Source organism: Cetorhinus maximus, chromosome 19 (genome assembly GCF_964194155.1).
Source record: "Cetorhinus maximus chromosome 19, sCetMax3.hap1.1, whole genome shotgun sequence".
NCBI lineage: Eukaryota > Metazoa > Chordata > Chondrichthyes > Lamniformes > Cetorhinidae > Cetorhinus > Cetorhinus maximus.
The window spans coordinates 19585179-19604299 of NC_135897.1; the positions used below are offsets into that span (position 1 = coordinate 19585179).

General features: G+C 44.8%; 1 protein-coding gene across 1 annotated transcript in view; it reads right to left on the reverse strand.

Moving 5' to 3' along the window:
- The window catches only part of LOC144694306 (NACHT, LRR and PYD domains-containing protein 3-like), a 31961-nt gene extending 22758 nt beyond the window's left edge, over positions 1-9203 (reverse strand). The window contains exons 1-2 of the mRNA XM_078564638.1: positions 9101-9203; positions 941-1078 (exon numbers count right to left, since the gene is read on the reverse strand). Coding sequence (XP_078420764.1) covers positions 941-1078; positions 9101-9203 — 241 coding nt within the window. The remainder of the gene's footprint in view (positions 1-940; positions 1079-9100) is intronic.
- Positions 9204-19121: the final 9918 nt, after the last annotated feature.

Genomic DNA, 19121 nt, shown 5'->3' on the forward strand with positions numbered 1-19121 from the left:
CTGGATACCATCTGCCAGGTGAGAAAGCAACAACTCTGTTCCCTGCCACTCAGCCAACTTTGTATTCATACTGACACTGTCTCTTTTATTCCATGGACTTCAACTTTGCTGGCAAGCTTATTGGGTGGAATTTTTGCAAACATCTTTTGGATATCCATGTTCATCATGTTACCTGTATTATCCTCAAAAACCTTCACTGCTACATCATCAAAAAACTCAATCAAGTTAGTTAAATGTGATTTGCTTTTAACAAAATATGCTGGCTTTCCTTAATTAATCCACACTTATCTAAGTGATTGTTAATTTTGTCCCGAATTATCATTTCTAAAATCTTGCCCATCAAAGCAGTTATGCTGACTGGCCTGTAGTTGCTGAGTTTATCTTTACATGCTTTTTTGAACAAGGGTGCAACGTAAATCTTCCCATAACCTTCACTGCTCCAGCAGAATTTCTCCCAGCTTTACAAGTACCTCCCCAGAACTACAGCTTCTCACCTCTGTTTAACCCTGGTGAATCTACACTGAAGACGCACTTGTTTTCATATCCTTTATAAAATGGGGCTCCCAATACACATACGTACTCACACACATGTATGGACATATCAGTTGGAGTCACTGGGTAATGATCAGCAAAAGAAACCCTGGCTGATTATTCCCCTATTTAGCTCAGGGCTACAAAAGCCAACTCGCTAATTCCTGAGATCATCAAAATCAACAGAGACTGGGATAGAATCTGAGGCTTTCTCCATCTGAAAACTAGTGCCTTTCCAGATGGAGCATGATGGAAAACACTGGTTAAGGTCTGTAAAAAAAGAAAGTGGTCTGGAACCTTATAATTTCAGGTTGATTTAATAAAATCCAATGGAAATGATCTTTCCTCTGTTTCCTCTGATGCCCATAGATTCTGCTGGTGGATATTAACATTGTTAATGCTATCTTACCTTCCTGGCTGCCCCTGCAAACACTTTCCACGTTGATTGTAATGGGCATGGAGTTGATAGTAGAATTCTTCACAACTGGCGAGATGATGTTGCTCCCAGTTTCTGCACTCATCTTTGCACTGATCATTTGATTCATCCCTAGAAGAGTTGGAGGGGTTACACTCATTGGATGAACATATGAACTCGTTCTACAGCTCCTTTTGCTACTCTTTCTGTCTTAGAGTCCTTGACCCGAGCTAGCTCTAGATCCATATGTGCCAGCCATTGTCTGATACCTAACCTGAGTGAATAATAGCTCACATGTGATCTTTTAAACTATTGAGGGGCACCACAGTGCCAAATCTTCACCCAGTACCCACATGAACACGTTTTCATGGATTCATGAGGCACTGGCACCAGCACTGGGGAAAGAGGGAGCTATTTTGTTGCAATGGGCTTCCCATGCTGGGACTAGTGTCCTGGCAAATCAAATGATTAGAGAGAAGGGGCTAGAGAGACTTTTCAGGAGAGGGCAGTGGCAGGTTTACTGTGAAACAAACCGTGTGGTGGCACAAGCCCCCAATGACAGACGGCCCCAAAATGCAGGGCAAATCTGACAAATGACTGAACTTAATAAGCATTGTAAGTTGTGAAGTGGTCCAGGCTTTCTGTATTCTGTGAACTTATTCCGCGAACTGTGCTCTAAATGTGGTTTTTTGAAGTCATCTAGAAAAGAATTTTGCTTCGCCATTTTAGCACAACAGCAACTAAGGAAAATCAATCAAAGTCTGTCTGCTTGACTAATTATCCAATCGAACAAAAGCACCATCCCCTGTACTTTGCAACAATGCCAGTGATTTGTCATTAGTATGTAATGGTCCAAAATCCCGTTTTGAGAGAGCCTGATAAAAGCACAGGTTTACCTGCACTAAACCTAATTGGGTAGTTCACTAGCCCACCCAGGCCCATCTGTGGCTATGACCTTGCTCTTTCAGGCATTTTTAATTTGCCTAAAATCAAGGTCAGTTTTTTTAGCAATAATGAAGTGACACTATGAGTCTGGCAGTCAAAAATGCAAAAAAATTGAAGACAAGGCAAGTAGATGAAGCTAAGCAAAAAGATGGTTTGTCATCTTATTTTAAAAAGCTTGAAGTATTGAATAATGGATATTCATCAAAACGTATGGGCAAGGAAATATCTGAATTAACTGATCACTTGCCGAGTTGTGGGCTTACCTGCAAAAGTTGAACAAGTGGACTCTGAAGTGACAATGGAACTGCAAAATATTAGTAATTTTAACAAAGGGAAGAAACCTATCCTAAAGACATTGCATTGGGGCCAAAATTTGTTTCATTGGATAAGATAGAATATTTCATAGTAAATAAGCCGAAAAACATAGGTAATAAGAAAATTTGAGAAAAGAATATGAGGTTGGAGGACAAAAGCAATTTAGAGGTCTTCATGAGTCCCATTTTCTGAGGATGAAGAAAAATAGGACGACAGAAATGAGAATTTGGTTGATTTTTTTTTGGAAACCACTGATGCACGACTGTTATGTTAGCAAGTTATTCCCTGACCATAGTGAAGGGAAACAAACATTTGTTGACGGGCACTCTAATTGGAGAAATGGTGCAAGAGATATTGCTGATCATGAAACTGCCAAAGCTCATATTAATGCTATGTGTAAGTTCATTCAAAGATGTAAATTATCTGGAAGAATTGATTCTGTGTCACCGGCTCAGTTTGAAAAGAAGTGTTCTTTTTGGAGGAAAGTGCTAAGACATGTTGTTGTCATGGTCCAAGTGCTTTCTACTTTGGGGCTACCCCTAAGAGGACATGATGAGTGATCATTGTCAAATTGAAAAGGTAATTTGTTAGCCTGACTTGAATAGCTTGGTGAATTTGATGATTTTCTTAATGAGCATTTGAAAAATTATCAGTATCATGGCTCAGGGAAGACCAGCTTTTTAACACACCAAACCTATGGTGAATTCATTACTATAATGGCAGGGCAGCTCAGAAACCAATTCACTGATTAAGTAAAGGATGCCAAGTACTATTCCATAATAGTCAATTCAACACCAGATGCGAGTCATGTAGACCAATTAACATTAACTTTAAGATATGCGACTGGCAATGGTGAAGTTGTAAAGCGATTTCTTTGCTTTGTCCCACTAAAATTCCACACTTCTGTATGTCCAGAGACAGCTGCTTTGGAAATCATTACAAATTTAGGTTTGGAAATCAAAAATTGTTGTGGGCAGAACTTTGTTAATGCCACAAATATGGCAGGAAATTCTTCGGGCCTATGGGCAAGATGGAACAATGCAAGCCCCTCTGCTTTAATCATACCATGTTCCAGCCATTCCTTAAGTTTAACCTGCAATGCTGCAGCTGAATCTTGTGAAGAAGCTACATATTTTTTTGACTTCATTCAAAACGTGTATGCCTTTTTTTCAATTTCCACGCGTCAGTGGAGTATGCTACAATCACACTTGGAGCAGGCAAATGAAAAACATTTGACAGTCAAAAGGATTTGTGACACCAGGCGGTCTGCTCGTGCTGATGAGAAGTGTAAAGAAGCCAGGAAGTTATTTTCCGATGATACTAGAGAGAATGAAATCAACTTAAAAGGGAAAGAGAAGATCATTGTTGAGAACATTAATGTTACTTGTGACACAATATTAGTGCAATTGCAGAGTGGAGGTAAATCTCTAAAGAAAGCTGTTGATTTATTTAGCGTGTTTTTGGACAGAAGTACAGATGAAAATGCTCAAAGCCACGACAGTAAGAAATTAAGTGAATTCTACCAAGAGGATATAGGCACAAATCTTTTTGACAATGAAGTGAAACATTTCATTCATTTTGTCAAAAATGGTGAGGTCTGTGATTTGAGATCACCAGTTGATTTGCATAGACTTTTACGTGATGGTTTGCAGGAAATTTTTCCAAATGTAGAAACCATTCTGAAAATATTTTTAACAATACCTGTCACAAATGCTTCTGGTGAACGTTCTTTTTCTGTATTGAAACAAGTTAAAAATTATTTGCAAAATACAATGAGTCAGGAACATTTGACAAGTTCGGCAATATTGACAATTGAAAGTACTTCATTACAAAATATTACTTACAATGACATAATTGACAATTTTGTAAAGAAAAAGTGTAGCAAAAAAGCTATCTGAATACATATATTTTTATTCCAAATCGAATAAGTTTCTTCAGAGGAAGTTAACTTTTATTTTTCTATTTATGTGTCATCTATATTTTTTATTTTTACACGTTTTCCATGTTAGCATAATGCAAATACAAGCTTTCATCTAGATCAAAAGTTCACAAACTGTGGTCTGAGACCCCCATTCAAGTGCACTGAAGAAAGGTTATTGTTTTTTTATATATAAGTGCTCTTACCCAAAGCACTTTACAATAGCTAGCTAACAGTACGAACAACATTTGGAAAGTGGTCATTAAGTGGTCTGCCGAGACCCTCAGCAATTTTCAAATGGCCTGTGAAAAGAAATTAGACTACAAAAACAATCACGGTACCTCACTTTATTTTCATTTACTTCCTATTACTTACAATATAGGAGGAGGATGAAGAAAAAAAATTTGAAAAGTGGTGGGGAACAGATAAGAGAGAATGTCGCTGGGTCAAAATCCTGGAACTCCCTCCCTAACAGCACTGTGGGTGTACCTACACCACAGGGTCTGCAGCGGTTCAAGGAGGCAGCTCACCATTGCCTTCTCAAGGGCAATTAGGGGTGGGCAATAAATGTTGGCCTAGCCAGCAACACCCACATCCCAGAAAAAAATGTTATTTTTTTTGGCTGGGTCGTGAAGTGGGAGGGGGGCCCAAAAATGAAGCTGCACACAGGGCCCCACTAACTTTAAGTCCGCTACTGGGGGAGGGGAAATTTGGAAAGTTAAAGAGAAAAGACAAGGCAGTATATCAATGTGGGTAATGATAACCAGAGCGTGACAGGAAAGGACAGAACATACAAAGATAAGAGTTCACCAGCAAATAGAAAAAAAAGTGCGAAGACAGAATTAAAGGCTCTTTATCAGAATTCAAACAGTGTTTGCAACAAGATGCATGCACAAATAGAACTAAATGGGTATGATATGATAGCCGTTAGAGAGATATGGTTGCATTGTTACCAAGGCTGGTAACTGAATATTCAACATATTCAACTGATATTTCAAAAAGAGAGGAAGAAAGGAAAAGGAGGTGTAGCTCTGTTAATAAAGGATGAGATCAGTACAGCAGTGAAGAAATTATCTTGGCTGAGAAGATCAGGATGTAGAATCAGTTTGGATGGAGATAAGAAATAGCATTGGAATGAAGTTACTGATGGGTGTAGTTTATAGGCTCCCTAACAATAACTACACAGTTGGACAGAATATAAATCAAGCGATAATAGGGACTTGTAAGAAAAGTACTGCAATAATTGTTGGTAATTTTAATCTTCATTTAGGCGAATAAAATTGACAAAGGTAGCCTTGAGGAATAGTTCATATGGTATATTCAGAATAATACATTGGGGAACTAACCAGGGAACAGGCATTTTAGATCTTTTTAGATAAGTCTAGAGTTGGACCATTGGATGTGGTGGTTATTGAGTTGTGCGTGTTTTATGATAGTTGACTTGTCCCATTCATTGTGTTTGAGCAAGCTTGATGTCCCTTAAGTCTAGTGTGTAGGCTGGGCTGTTTTCCCAATATAGATGAGTCCGCATGGTGTGCTGTAAACTCCTGGTTTATTGTGGGATGGTTTTTTGTTTTTGTGGGTATGAAAGATGGAATGGAGCTTCTTAGATGACTTGTGTCAGACTTCTATGTCCACTGACTTGGGTACACCTTGCAGCCTAGACTTATTTCATCCATCACACACTGGTATACAAGACATGTCAGGGATGTTATGGGGATCAACTAACACCACACCATTCCCAAGACAGCGGCCATCTCATCAGTGACATCTGGATACTCCTACTCAAGGAGGACATTACTATTCTGCACAGTCAACCAATCAGCAGCAAGAATGTTAACATATCCCAACTATTAAAAACTCAATAGCTTGACCAATCAGCAGCAAGATCAAGCTCATATTCCCATCCTCCACTACATATAGGGACCTAGGGTCTTAAAAGAAGCGGCAGCAGGAATAGTGGATGCATTAGTTGTAATCTTCCAAAATTCCTTAGATTCTGAAAAGGTCCCAGTGGATTGGAAAGCTACAAATGTAACACCCCTATTCAAGAAAGGAGGGAGACAGAAAACAGGAAATTATAAGCCAATTACTTTGGGAATGTGCTGGAAAACATAATTAAGGAAGTAGTAGCAGGACATTTAGGAAATCATAATACAATCAAGCGTCAATATGGGAAATTTTGTTTGACAAATTTATTAGAGCTCATTGAGAATGTAACAAGCAGGGTTGTATTTGGATTTCTAAAAGGCATTCAGTAAGATGCCACATTGAAGGCTACTGAACAAGATAAAAGCTCATGGTGTTGGGGGGTGGCGTTGGGGTGGATATATTGGCATGGATAGAGGATTGGCTAACAGTAAACAGAGTTGGATAAATGGATCATTTTCAGGTTGGCCAATTGTAACAAATGGGGATAGGGATCAGTGCTGGGGTCTCACCTATTTATAATTTATATTGATAACTTGGATGAAGGGACAGAGTGCATTTTAGCCAAATTTGCTAATGATACAAAGATAGATAGGAAAGCAAGTTGTGAGGAGTCACAAAAAAGGCTGAATTTTGTCTTCAGTTTGGGAAGCATGAGTTGGGCCATTTCCTAACGCTATGTTCCAAGCTACAAAAGCCAGTGCATTCACCTGGCATTTTGATCTTCGAGAGTTGGGTGTGGGCTGGGGTTGGGGTTGCCATCTCTTGAAGCAGGCCTGAGACGGCAACAGAAGTAAGTGGATGCTGAGGCCAGGTGGTTAGAAGGTCTATCTCCATTTAATGGGACATCAGGCCAGTTCTATTAATAGTTGTTAGGCCCTCCAGCCCTCACTGTCACTGCTCCATGATCCCTCGCCCAGCCTCTATGCTCCCACCATATTGTCTCTCATCTTTTTTGTCTTTCAGTGTAATGCACTTACCCATTGCCCTGGTGACAGGCTTTGTTTTTTAACGGAATATCTTCAATCACCTGCTTGAGAGTTATGCTGATCTAACACTGATGGATTCTGGAAGTCAAGCATGTATATATGTGAGTAAACTTTCCTGTATAAATTTAATTTGAGCATTATTTTGAAATTTGGTCAAGAAAATCATTGAGTTAGGTAACAGAGAGGGTTGATGAACTGATGTATATGGACTTCCAAAAAGTGTTTGATAAAGTGACACATAACAGACTTGCCAGCAAAGTTAAGGTCCACATAAAACACCATAGCAGGGTCCATGTAAAACACCATAGCAACATTGATACAAAGTTGACAGGAAATAGCATAGTGGTCAATGGTTGTTTTTTGGACTGGAGAAAGATATATATAATCATCCTTGCCAAGGGTTGGTACTAGGACCATTGCTTTTTTTGATCTATATTAATGACCTAGATTTAGGTGCACAAAGTTTCAAAATTTGCAGATGACACAAAACTTGAAAGTGTTCTGTTCTGTGAGGAGGATGGTGCTGGACTTCAAGAGGACATAGACAAACTGGTGGAATGGGGAGACACATGCAGATGAAATGTAATACAGAGAGATGCGAAGTGATACGTGATAAAAATGAGGACAGGCAATCTAAATTTAAAGTTGCAATTCTAAAGGAGGCGCAGAAGTATGTGTACAAACTCCGCCCCATCAATCACCACCCCATCAGTCTACTCTTGATCATCAGCAAAGTAATGGAAGGGGTCATTGACAGCGCTATCAAGTGGCACTTGCTCAACAAGAGGAGAATGTGAGAGGAGGACTCCGGGACAGGCAGTCAGCAGCACCTACAGGAGAATGTGAGAGGAAGACCCCGGGACAAGCAGTCGGCAACAGCTGCAGGAGAGTGCGAAAGGAGGACCCCGGGACAGGCAGTCAGCAGCACCTAGAGGAGAGTGCGAGAGGAGGACCCCTGGACCAACAGTCAGCAGCACCTAGAGCAGAGTGTGAGGGGAGGACCCTGGGACAGCCAGGCAGCAGCACCTAGAGGGGATTGCGAGAGGAGGACCCTTGGACTGGCAGCAGCAGCACCTAGAGGAAAGTGCAAGAGGGGGACTCCTGGACTGGCAGTCAGCAGCACCTAAAGGAGAGTGTGAGAGGAGGAGCCCGGGACAAGCACTCAGCAGCACCTAGAGGAGACTGTGAGAGGAGGACGCTGGGACAGGCAGTCAGCAGCACCTAGAGGAGAGTGCGAGAGGAGGACGCTGGGACAGGCAGTCAGCAGCACCTAGAGGAGAGTGCGAGAGGAGGACGCTGGGACAGGCAGTCAGCAGCACCTAGAGGAAAGTGCAAAAGTGGGACCCCGGAACAAGCAGTCAGTAGCATCTAGAGGAGAATGCGAGAGGAGGACCCCAAGCCAGCCAGTCAGCAGCACCTAGCACCTAACATCACAGGAGAAACATAAGTTTATTGGTTGTCAAAAAAGGGAGGAAACTGAGTAAATCCCCACCGGAGCCGCAGGTAAAGACTCAAAGCCACAAGTGAACACCCTCAGCCTCGGATAAAGGCAGAATTAGAGGTAAAACAGCTGGGACTACGCCAGAAGAGGGAATTAATGAGCAGACTTGGACCTGGACACTAGACCCGAGTTCCTTCTTCCCTCAACCTCAGGCCAGTTTCAGCTGGGTATAAAGAGCGAGACTTCAGCGAGGAGAGTGGGGCGTGATTGGAGACGCAGCCGGGAATCTGAAAACAGTATGAGAGGAGAGGTAGTCTGGAGTGTGAAAACAGAGCGAGTGAAGAGGCAGAGTGAGTGAGGACCTGGAGGCAGTAACCATCACCTAGAAGAGCGAGTGAAAAGAGGGCCCAGAGACAGCAATCGCCACCTAGAAGAGCGGATGAGGACCTGGAGACAGGAATCATCACCTGCTGGTTACTGCCCGGAATGGCACAACTAAGGCCAACAGTGAGATCGCGAGGCCACAACTGTTCTTTATGAATCCCAGGTAGAGAGGTGCCGTGGGAAGGAGAAAAAAAGACAGTAGGAGTATGTATGTCTGCATGTTCTAGGCCCACACAGCGGAGCCTGGTCTCCGGTCGTCTCAGACCTCCTGGCCACTGGCCCAAGGCCTTGCTCCGAGAAGCCTGTGTAGTAGCTGGTGTGCAATAGCCACCCCATGTTAAAAGAAATCACACACAGACATCTTCCGCCCCCTTAAAATAAAGTTCGGGACCTGGGACATAAAGACCTTCATGGACAACCCCAGCAGCAACACACTAGAATGGCGTACTGCTGTCATTGCCTGGGAGTTCAGATGTTTCGACATTGACATCGCCACCCCAAGAGAGACCCGGTGGGCATGGGAAGGCCAGCTCAAGAAACAAGGTGGCGGTTACACCTTCTTCTGGAAAGGTAAACAGAGGCTCCCAAGGTATGGAAAGTGGCCCATGTTGTCCAAGGCCTCATCGCGGATTTTGAAACTGGGGGGGCAGTGCGATGTGGAGAGGGCAGGTTGGTAAAGGATCTTTGTCAATGCATGTTTAGTGTAAGGCCCATGCCCTTGTACACCTTGGTGTTGATGATGGCTTGGAGCTCGGCCTCTGAGTGTACGCAGACACAAGCATCATCTGCATATTCTACTTCAATGACAGGGGATGGGACAACCTTGGACCTGGCCTGCAGATGGCGGAGGTTGAACATGTTCCATCTTGTTCTGTGGTTTAGCTCCACTCCAGCAGGGAGCTTGCTGAGGGTGAGCTGGAACATTGCGTCAAGGAAGATCGAGAACAGTGACTCAGCAATAACCTGCTCAATGATGTTCAGTTTGGGTTCCACTGGGGCCACTCAGCTTCAGACCTCATTACAGCTTTAGTCCAAGCATGGACAAAAATATGAACTTAAGAGGGGAGGTGAGAGTGACTGCCCTTGGCATCAAGGCAGCATTTGACCGAGTGTAGCATCAAGGAGCCCTAGCAAAATTGAAGTCAATGGAAATCAGGGGTGTTATGGACAGTAGGGGCATTAATTTAAACAGCCCTGATTTCTCCTCTCACTACCCGTCTGTAAACAGAAAGGTGTTTTTGATATCTGATTTCCTCCTTTAAAAGTGGTGGCATAGTTTCCTCAACCCTTCAGTTTGGGGGAATCCAATCCTGTATTAATAACCCTGCAGCAAACTCGAGATAAGGTAACATAAAAGGGTTGGTTTTTTTTAGACACACACACACACACACACACACACACAAATGCAGGAAGGGATATAGCAAGTCCACCCCTTTTGCACTGATACAATAAAGGAAGGATAAGGGAAAGAAGGGGGTACAGGGCAAGACCACAATAAAAATAAGAGTTATGGTTTCACGTGAGTCCAGAGCCCAGAATCAAAAGTCTAATGGTGTATTCCTTCAGAGGCTAGTGGCTGAAACTGTTGCAGGGTGATCTGTCTTCCCAGAAGTGATGAATTCCCTAGTGGAAGAAGGCATGTGGAGATGAATGAGTCTTATAGGCACAGATACAGGAGTTCTGATGTTCCAGTAGTACACAGTGTAGATGAGGGCCAAGCAATGTACCAGGACTATCTTTCTGCTGCTACCTGTTAGATGGTAAAATGGTAGACTGTCTGCGCTCAGTTCCAAATGGCAATATTACGGGATCTAGCAGCTTTGGGGAGGTCATGTGACATACCTCCCACTCCTTCTCCTGGGTGTTGGACAAAGGGCATATTTTTCCAGGTCTGGAATCTTGAGAGGTTTAATAGGTGAGTTAAGGTCCCTTTTGCCCTTTGCAGACATACCGTCTCCATTGGCCAGAGCTCTGCCTTAGGAATGTAAAGGGTGTTGGTGCATTTCTATGGAATTTGATTTTCTGTAGTCGCTGGGGCATTAGCACCTCTTTAAAGATAACAAGTTCCATGCTGGTTTTCTGAAAGCTAGAAATTCTGCTGGTATGAGTCATGGCAAGTCAGGCTTGTTAATTTTAAAATAAAATAATAATTTTATACAGTAGCCAGGTTGATGTAGATATACTTTTTCCTTTCCATCTTCTGGATAGGACAGGGGGAAAGCTCTCCACTGGTTGGAGTCATACTTAGCTCAAAGGAAGATGGTTGTGACTGTTGGAGGTCAATCATCTTAGTCACGGGTACATCACTGCAGGAGTTCCTCAGGCCCAGCCATCTTCAGCTGCTTCATTAATGATCTTCCCTTCATCATAAGGTCAGAAATGGGGATGTTCGCTCCTGGTTGCACCACGTTCAGCATTATTCGCAATTCCTCAGATACTGAACCAGTCCATGCCCAAATGCAGCAAGACCGTGACAACATTCAGGCTTGGGCTGAGAAGTGATAATTAACAGTCCTGCCAGACAAGTGCCAGGTAATGACCATCTTCAACAAGAGTGGATAGAGTGGATGTGGGAAAGATGTTTCCATTAGTAGGAGAGACTAGGACTCGAGGGCACAGCCTCAGAGTAAAGGGAAGACCTTTTAGAACAGAGATGAGGAGAAACTTCTTTAGCCAGAGAGTGGCGAATCTATGGAATTCATTGCCACAGAAGGCTGTGGAGGCCAGGTCATTGAGTGTATTTAAGACCGAGATAGATAGGTTCTTGAATGGTAAGGGGATCAAAGGTTACGGGGAGAAGGCGGGATAATGGGGTTGAGAAACTTATCAGCCATGATTGAATGGTAGAGCAGACTTGATGGGCCAAATGGCCTAATTTCTGCTCCTATGTCTTATGGTCTAAGAGAGAATCTAACCATCTCCCCTTGAAATTCAATAGCATTGCCATCACTGAATCCCCACTATCAAGATCCTTGGGGTTACCATTGACCAGAAACTGAACTGGACCAGCCATATAATTACTACGGCTACAAGTGAAGGTCAGAGGCTGGGAATTCTGCAGAGATTAACTCACCATCTGATTCCCCAAAGCCTGTCCACCATCTACAAGCGCATGTCATGAGTGTGATGGAATGCTCCCCACTTGCCTGGATGAGTGCAGCTCCAACAACACTCAAGAAGCTCGACACCATCCAGGAAAAAGCAGCCCACTTGATTGGCAATCCATCCACCATCTTCAACATCCACTCCCATCACCAACAATGCACAGTAGCAGCAGTGTGTACCATCTACAAGGTGCACTGCAGGAATTCACCAAAGTGACAGCACCTTCCAAACCTGCGAGCTCTACCACCTAGGAGGATAAGGGCAGCAGATAGATGGGAACACCACTACCTGCAAGTTCCCCTCCAAGCCACACACCATCTTGACTTGGAAATATATCACCGTTCCTTCACTGTTGCTGGATCAAAATCCTGGAGCTCCCACCCTAACAGTACTGTGGGTGTACCTATGCCACATGGACTGCAGTAATCCAAGAAGTCAATTCACTTCCACCTTCTCAAGGGCTATTAGAGTTGGGCAATAAATGCTGGCACTGCCAGCAATGCCCACAACCCGTGAATGAATTAAAAAAAACACAGCGTCAGATGCACTTCAGTCAGAAATTCAATGAAAAGTGTGTGATTTTTCAGTTATGCTTACTGTCTCTCTAATTTTCATCCTTCTGACCCGTGTGATTTTCAATCCAAATTGATTTTTTTAAACTCTTAAAACGTGAAGAAAAATTTCACAGGAAATAAAAAACAACTTACAGCAAGTGATGAAAATCTAGGAATAGGTGAATTGCCCCATGAGGGCAATGCATTTGTCTACTAGTGAGAATGGGAAGCTGATGGAATTGCTCGTGGTCTCTAATTTTTTCATGAATATCACAACCTTCTCCCCAATCCCCACCCTAGTGAGTGAGGTTACAATTAGGCACTGTTTTTGCTGCTCTATTATAGAAAAAACATTAAAGACATAGAGAATTTACAGAAGCAAAATACTGTGGATGCTGCAAATCTGAAATAAGAACAAAATATGCTGGAGATACTCAGTGGGTCAGACAGCAACTCTGGAGAAAAAGAGTTAATGCTTCAGATCAAAATCACCTTTCATCAGACTAATATTCACTACAAAGCCACGGACTCACACAGCTACCTTGACTACATTTTGTCACACCCTATTTCATATTAGGATGCCATCGTATCCTCCATCTTAGTCGCATTTGTTTTGACGATTCAACTTTCCACACCAGTGCTTGTGCGTTCCTTTTACCTCAGCCGAGAATTCCCGCCCAGTATAGTTGACAGGACCCTCCAACATGTCCAATCCATTTTACACACTTCGCTCACCTCTTCCCCTCCCTACCAGAACCATGATAGGGTTCCCCTAGTCCTCACCTTCCAACCTACCAGCCTCCGTATTCAATGGACTACCCTCTGCCAGCTCCAGCGTAAAGCCGCCACCAAACATATCTTCCCCTGCCCTCCCATTTCAGCATTCCAAAGGGATGTTCCCTCCGCAACACCCTAATCCACTCCTCAGCCACCCCTTATTCCCACTCCGTTGCCCCTGGCACCTTTTCATGTAAGTGCAGGAAATACAACACCCCTTCTTTCACCTCCTGCCTTCACACTGTCTAAAGCCCAAACACTCCTCCCAAGTGAAACAGCGATTTAGACCATAAGACGTAGGAGCAGAAGTAGGCCATTTGGCCTATCGAGTCTGCTCCACCATTCAATGAGATCATGGTTGATCTGATAATCCTCAATTCCACTTTCCTGCCTTTTCCCCATAACTCATGAGTCCCTTACTGATTAAAAATCTGTCTATCTCAGCCTTGAATATACTTAACGATCCAGCCTCTACGGCCTTCTAAGAGAAGAAATTCCTCCTCACCTCTGTCTTAAATGGGTGACGCCTTACTCTGAGATTATGCCCTCTGGTCCGAGACTCTCCCACAAGGGGAAACAACCCCTCAGCATCTACCCTGTCAAGCCCCCTAAGAATCTTATATGTTTCAATTCTCATTCTTCTAAACTCCAATGAGTATAGGCCCAAACTACTCAGCCTCTCCTTATAAGAAAATCCATCCATACCCGGGATTAACCTAGTGAACCTTCTCTGGACTGCCTCCAATGCCAGTATATCTTTTCTTAGATAAGGGGACCCAATTGTTCACAGTATTCTACATTGGTCTAACTAGTGCCTTGCATAGTTTTAGCAAGACTTCCCTATTTTTATACTCCATTCCCTTTGAAATAAAGGCCAACATTCTATTTGCCTTACCTATTAATTACTGAACTTCTATGCTAGCTTTTTGTGATTCATGCACGAGGACCCCCAAATCCCTCTGTGCTGCAGCTTTCTGCCATCTTTCTCCATTTAAATAATATTCAGCTCCTCTATTCTTCCCGCTAATGTGCATAACTTCACATTTTCCCACATTATATTCCATCTACCAAGTTCTTGCCCACTCACTTAACTTGTTTATATCCCTCTGTAGACTCTTTGTGTTATTCTGACCACTTGCCTCCCCACCTATTTTTGTGTCATCCAGAAAATTGGCGATAGTACATTCATTTCCCTCATCCAAGTCATTGATATATATTGTAAATAACTGAGGCCCCAGCACTGATCCCTGCGGCACTTCTCTAGTTACAGGTTTCCATCCTGAAAATGCCCCCCTTATCCCAACTCCCTGTCTCCTATTAGTTAGCCAATCCTCTATCCATGCTAATATATTACTCCCAACACCTTGGGCTCTTATCTTATTAAGAAGTCTTATGTGCAGTACCTTATCGAACAACTTTTGGAAATCCAAATATATTTAGTCTACTAGTTCCTCTTTATCTATTTATTTGTACTTCTTTTAATTTAGTCTACTGTACTCACTGTTCATGATGTGGTCTCATCGACAATGGGGAGACCAAATGCAGAACAGGTGACTGATTTGTGAAACACCTCCTTTCAGTCCACAAGCATGACCCTGAGCTTCTGGTTGCTTGTCATTTTAATTCTTCACCTTGTTTCCACACAGATCTTTCTGTCCTTGGCCTGCTACAGTGTTGCAGTGAGGCTTAATGCACTCTACAGCCTTCTGGACTCAATATCGACTTCAACAACTTTAGATCATAACCTATTGGTGGAATTTTACGTGTAAACTGGCATCAGGCGTGTTTGGTGGCGTAAGTAGGCAATATGGTAAGAAGGTCAAAAATCAGTTTCACAACGTCATAAAACCAGTTTGCAATCGTCCACTCTGCCTGTCAATGGCAGGCTGCGTTTCCCAGCTTTGGACGTTGGTAACCTCATTGTAATACATCTGCATATCATTATAAGCCGAGCTGGCCGGAAACATCTCCCCCACGCTGGTTCATCCGAGCACGTCAGCATGATTGCCTGCTGACATGTTTCACGATAGTATATATAAGATGTGCACTTGGTGGCTGCACTTTGAGGGGAACTCGGAGGTGAGTGCACAGTAATGTTGCACAGTGCTCGTGAGGGTCTGGCCGGCACAGGCATAATGGGTTGAATGGCCTCTTTTTGCGCCTTAACTTTTCTATGGTCGCCTGTTAGACTTCGAGGTTGAGTGGCGTGTATTCAGGCAACAGCAGAGGCAAGTCGCATTTTCCTGGCTGGCTGACAGTGCAGTGCCGGGGCAAGGGCTGCAATGTAGTTGAGGTGACTTGTGGGGGGAGACCAAGGGTTGGACTGCGGTTGATGGTAGTGCACAAGCATGCACGGGGTGTGGGGGGAGGGAAGTGGCCATGCAGTAGGGAAACTTTGTATGAAGTAGCCATTCCTCCACAGCCGAGACAGTTCAGAAGCAGCCACATTGACAGGCTCGGAGTCGGGCCTCTAGCATATCTGCCCACTCAAGCAACACAGAGGCATGGAAGTGCCACCAAGTGCTCCAGTGCTTTTCACCCCTCGGGCACAGACTGCAAACTAATGAGTGTTTTAGTGGACTGCAGAACAGTTGGACGACTGCGCACGTTGTACAATCTCCTTGCTAAAGCCGACCATGGAGCAGTCACTGGTGGAGGTGCTCACAGCCCCTTGCAATGTCAGCATCCCGGTTTGGACCAGTCTCCCCCATGGTCCAAGCTAACAGTGCAGCCTTGCAGTGTGGGTTCGGAGAATGCCTGCACCTGAGCTGAGAGCACAGCATGCAATCCAAGGGCAAAGCTGCTGCCAATTGGTCAGGTAGAGTGGGGCGGAGGTGGGTGGGGTCTTGGGCAGCCATGCAGTGCCTTAATCTCTGGCCATCCAAGTGGTGACCAGCACTCTCTGGAATGCGTTAAGGGGCCTTCAGACTTAACCAAGAGAGCTTCTTAGAACACCAAGCTAACTCACGCATCTCTCTTTTATCCTGCAGGAGGAGTACACCAGGAGCACGGAGCCTGGTGACCTAGCTGTATGCCCCGTGGCTTACAGACAGCAGAGATGAAGGAGAAGAGGGTGACAGAGATGTCTAAGGAAGGAGCAGCACCCTCAGGAAGAAGGGGCGGCTGGGACTCCTGCGCACATTGCTGAGGAGCCACAGTGAGCCGTCGCTGGTCAGCGCCTAGCTAGACCAAGGGTCTATAGACACCACCTTTCATTCCTGCAGATGACCGAGAACCAGTGTCACCAAAGACTGCTCATGTCTAGGGAACAGGTCTGTCATATCTGTTAGCTACTGCAGGATTTGGCACCATGGGGACACGGAGAGCATCCACTGCGCATGGCTGTGAAAGTGACCACGGTGCTCGATTTCCACTCCAGTAGCTTCTTTCAGGGCTCCACAGGTGGCCTCTGTGGGATCTCACAAGCCTCCACCCACAAATGCATCCATGAGGCCACGGATGTCACCTTCACGAAGGCACACAACTTTGTGCATTTTGTCTGGGACCAGGAGAGCCAGGATGCATGAGCGATTGGATTTGCCCGATAACAGGTTTCCACAGTGCAAGGTGCTATCGGCTGCATTCACATGGCACTCAGATCTCCGTCACAACAAGCGGCCAACTACATCAACCGCAAGGGCTTCCATTCTCTGAATGTTCAGCTGGTGTGCGACCATCACAAACTCATACTGTAGGTCTGCGACGATTTCCAGGGAGTGTCCATGACTCCTACATCCTTAGTTGGTCATAGATCCCTGACGTCTTCCAGGGTCCACAGAAGCTGCAGGGTTGGCTCCTTGGGGACAAGGGTTACCCACAGAGGACGTGGCTGATGACAACCGTGTGGCGGCCTCAGGCTGCAGCAGAGCGAAGGTATAACAAGGCTCATGCAGTAACTCGCAACTTGGTGGAGCAAACCATAGGGATGCTGAAAATGAGGTTCTGGTGTCTGGACCAGACTGGCGGAGCCCTGTAATATAGTCCCCGGAAGGTGTCACGCATCGTTGTTGCCTGCTGTGCCGTTTACAATCTTGTGCTGCAATGGGGAAAGGAGCGGGCTGAGGAGGACGTCGACGGAGATGTGTGTAAGGAGGTCCTCGAAGGAGACGATGACGGCGATGAAGCCATCGCACAGGCCAGACGAGGTAGGCACGCTTGGGAGGCCCTCATAGCGGCTAGATTTGTGGAGGATTATGATGACATGCAGTGAGGAGACAGCATAGATCCTCACGTCACATCTGTGAATATTTGACTCCAATCTGGCTTAATACAGTGCACATAACCTCTGTGATAAGGCTCCTGTCAGTGGAGCCCCTAATAGTTGTTCGATTCCAGGAGGATGATGATGACTTGCATTGAAGACACTCTGTAGATCTTATGGGGAGACAGTGGCTTAGAGGTATTGTCACTGGACTAGTATTCCAGAGATCCAGCATAATGCTCTAGGGGCATAGGTTCAAATCCCACCATGGCAGATGGTGAAATTTGACCTGAATTAAAAATCCACAATTAAAAGTCTGATGATGACCATGAAACCATTGTTGTAAAAACCCATCTGGTTCATTAATGTCCTTTAGGGAAGGAAATCTGCTGTCCTTACCTGGTCTGGCCTGCATGTGACACCAGACCCACAGCAATGTTGTTGACTCTTAACTGCCCTCCGAATGAGGGCAATTAGGGATGGTTAATAAAGGTTGGCCTAACCAGTGATGTCCACATCCCATGAACAAAAAAAAACATAGAGGAGAATTTTCCCCCTGTTGGGGGGCCTGTGTGGGGGCAGGCATGGATCCGATCAGCACCCCCAATCGGGTCTGTGCCACCATTTTACGTGATGTGTGCTCGGAGGTGCCAAGCGCTCCCTGTGCAGGCGGGGTTCCCTGAGTTGGGGCCTGCAACTCTGTGCCTCAGGGGGATTTCTGCGCTCTACTGCACACATGCACGAAAGAGTGCAGGCCCCAACTCAGGGAACCCTGCCCACACAGGGAGTGCTCGGTGCCTCCGGGCGCACATCACGTAAAATTAGGGAGATTAGTTTAAGTTTTAAAAATTTAAATAAAGAAAAAAAAATTTTAAGACATGTCCCCTCATGTGACAGTGTCACATGAGCAGGGACATGTCAATGAATTTTTATAAAAATTTTAATTCAATTTACAAACACTTCATGAAACCTCATCCCACCCGTGGATGAGGTTCCATGAATAATGCGAAGGCCGCGTGGGCTCTTCACCTGCCCGCCAACCTTAAGATTGGACGGGCAGCTCAGTTTATTAGCTTAATTGATATTTAAATGGCCTTAATAGGCCTTTGACAGTTCAGCGGGCACACAGTCGACTCGGGTGTACGCCCGCTGAACTGAAAATCTAAATGATGCATGGTGATGTTGGGACACCTGCCCGATGTCACCGCACGTCATTTTACGTGTCGGCGAGCGGGCCCCGCCCCCGCTCACCGATTCAAAAATTCTGGCCGCAGCCACCATGAATGTCTGACTGAAGGCTGCTCGCTTGTGCTCTGTGATCAGGGTCATATCATGGAGATGCAGTCGTGAAACTTTACATGCACCTGATCCTTTGTCAGCCTTCAGCACCTGAGCCCTTCAGGAGCACACCCCCACCAGTCACAGATGCTGACGAGGTGTTGGCCAGCCCCACCTTAAAGGTGCTGGGAGCATTCTGAGAGAATGAGAGAACTCTGTGATGCCTGCCCACAACATTCTGGCAGCAATGACCAGCACCACCAAGGTGCAGGCATCAGTAATGTGCCCAGTGAGTGTGAAGCTGGACCATCACTGTGGTCTGAAGGCTGCACAAAACAC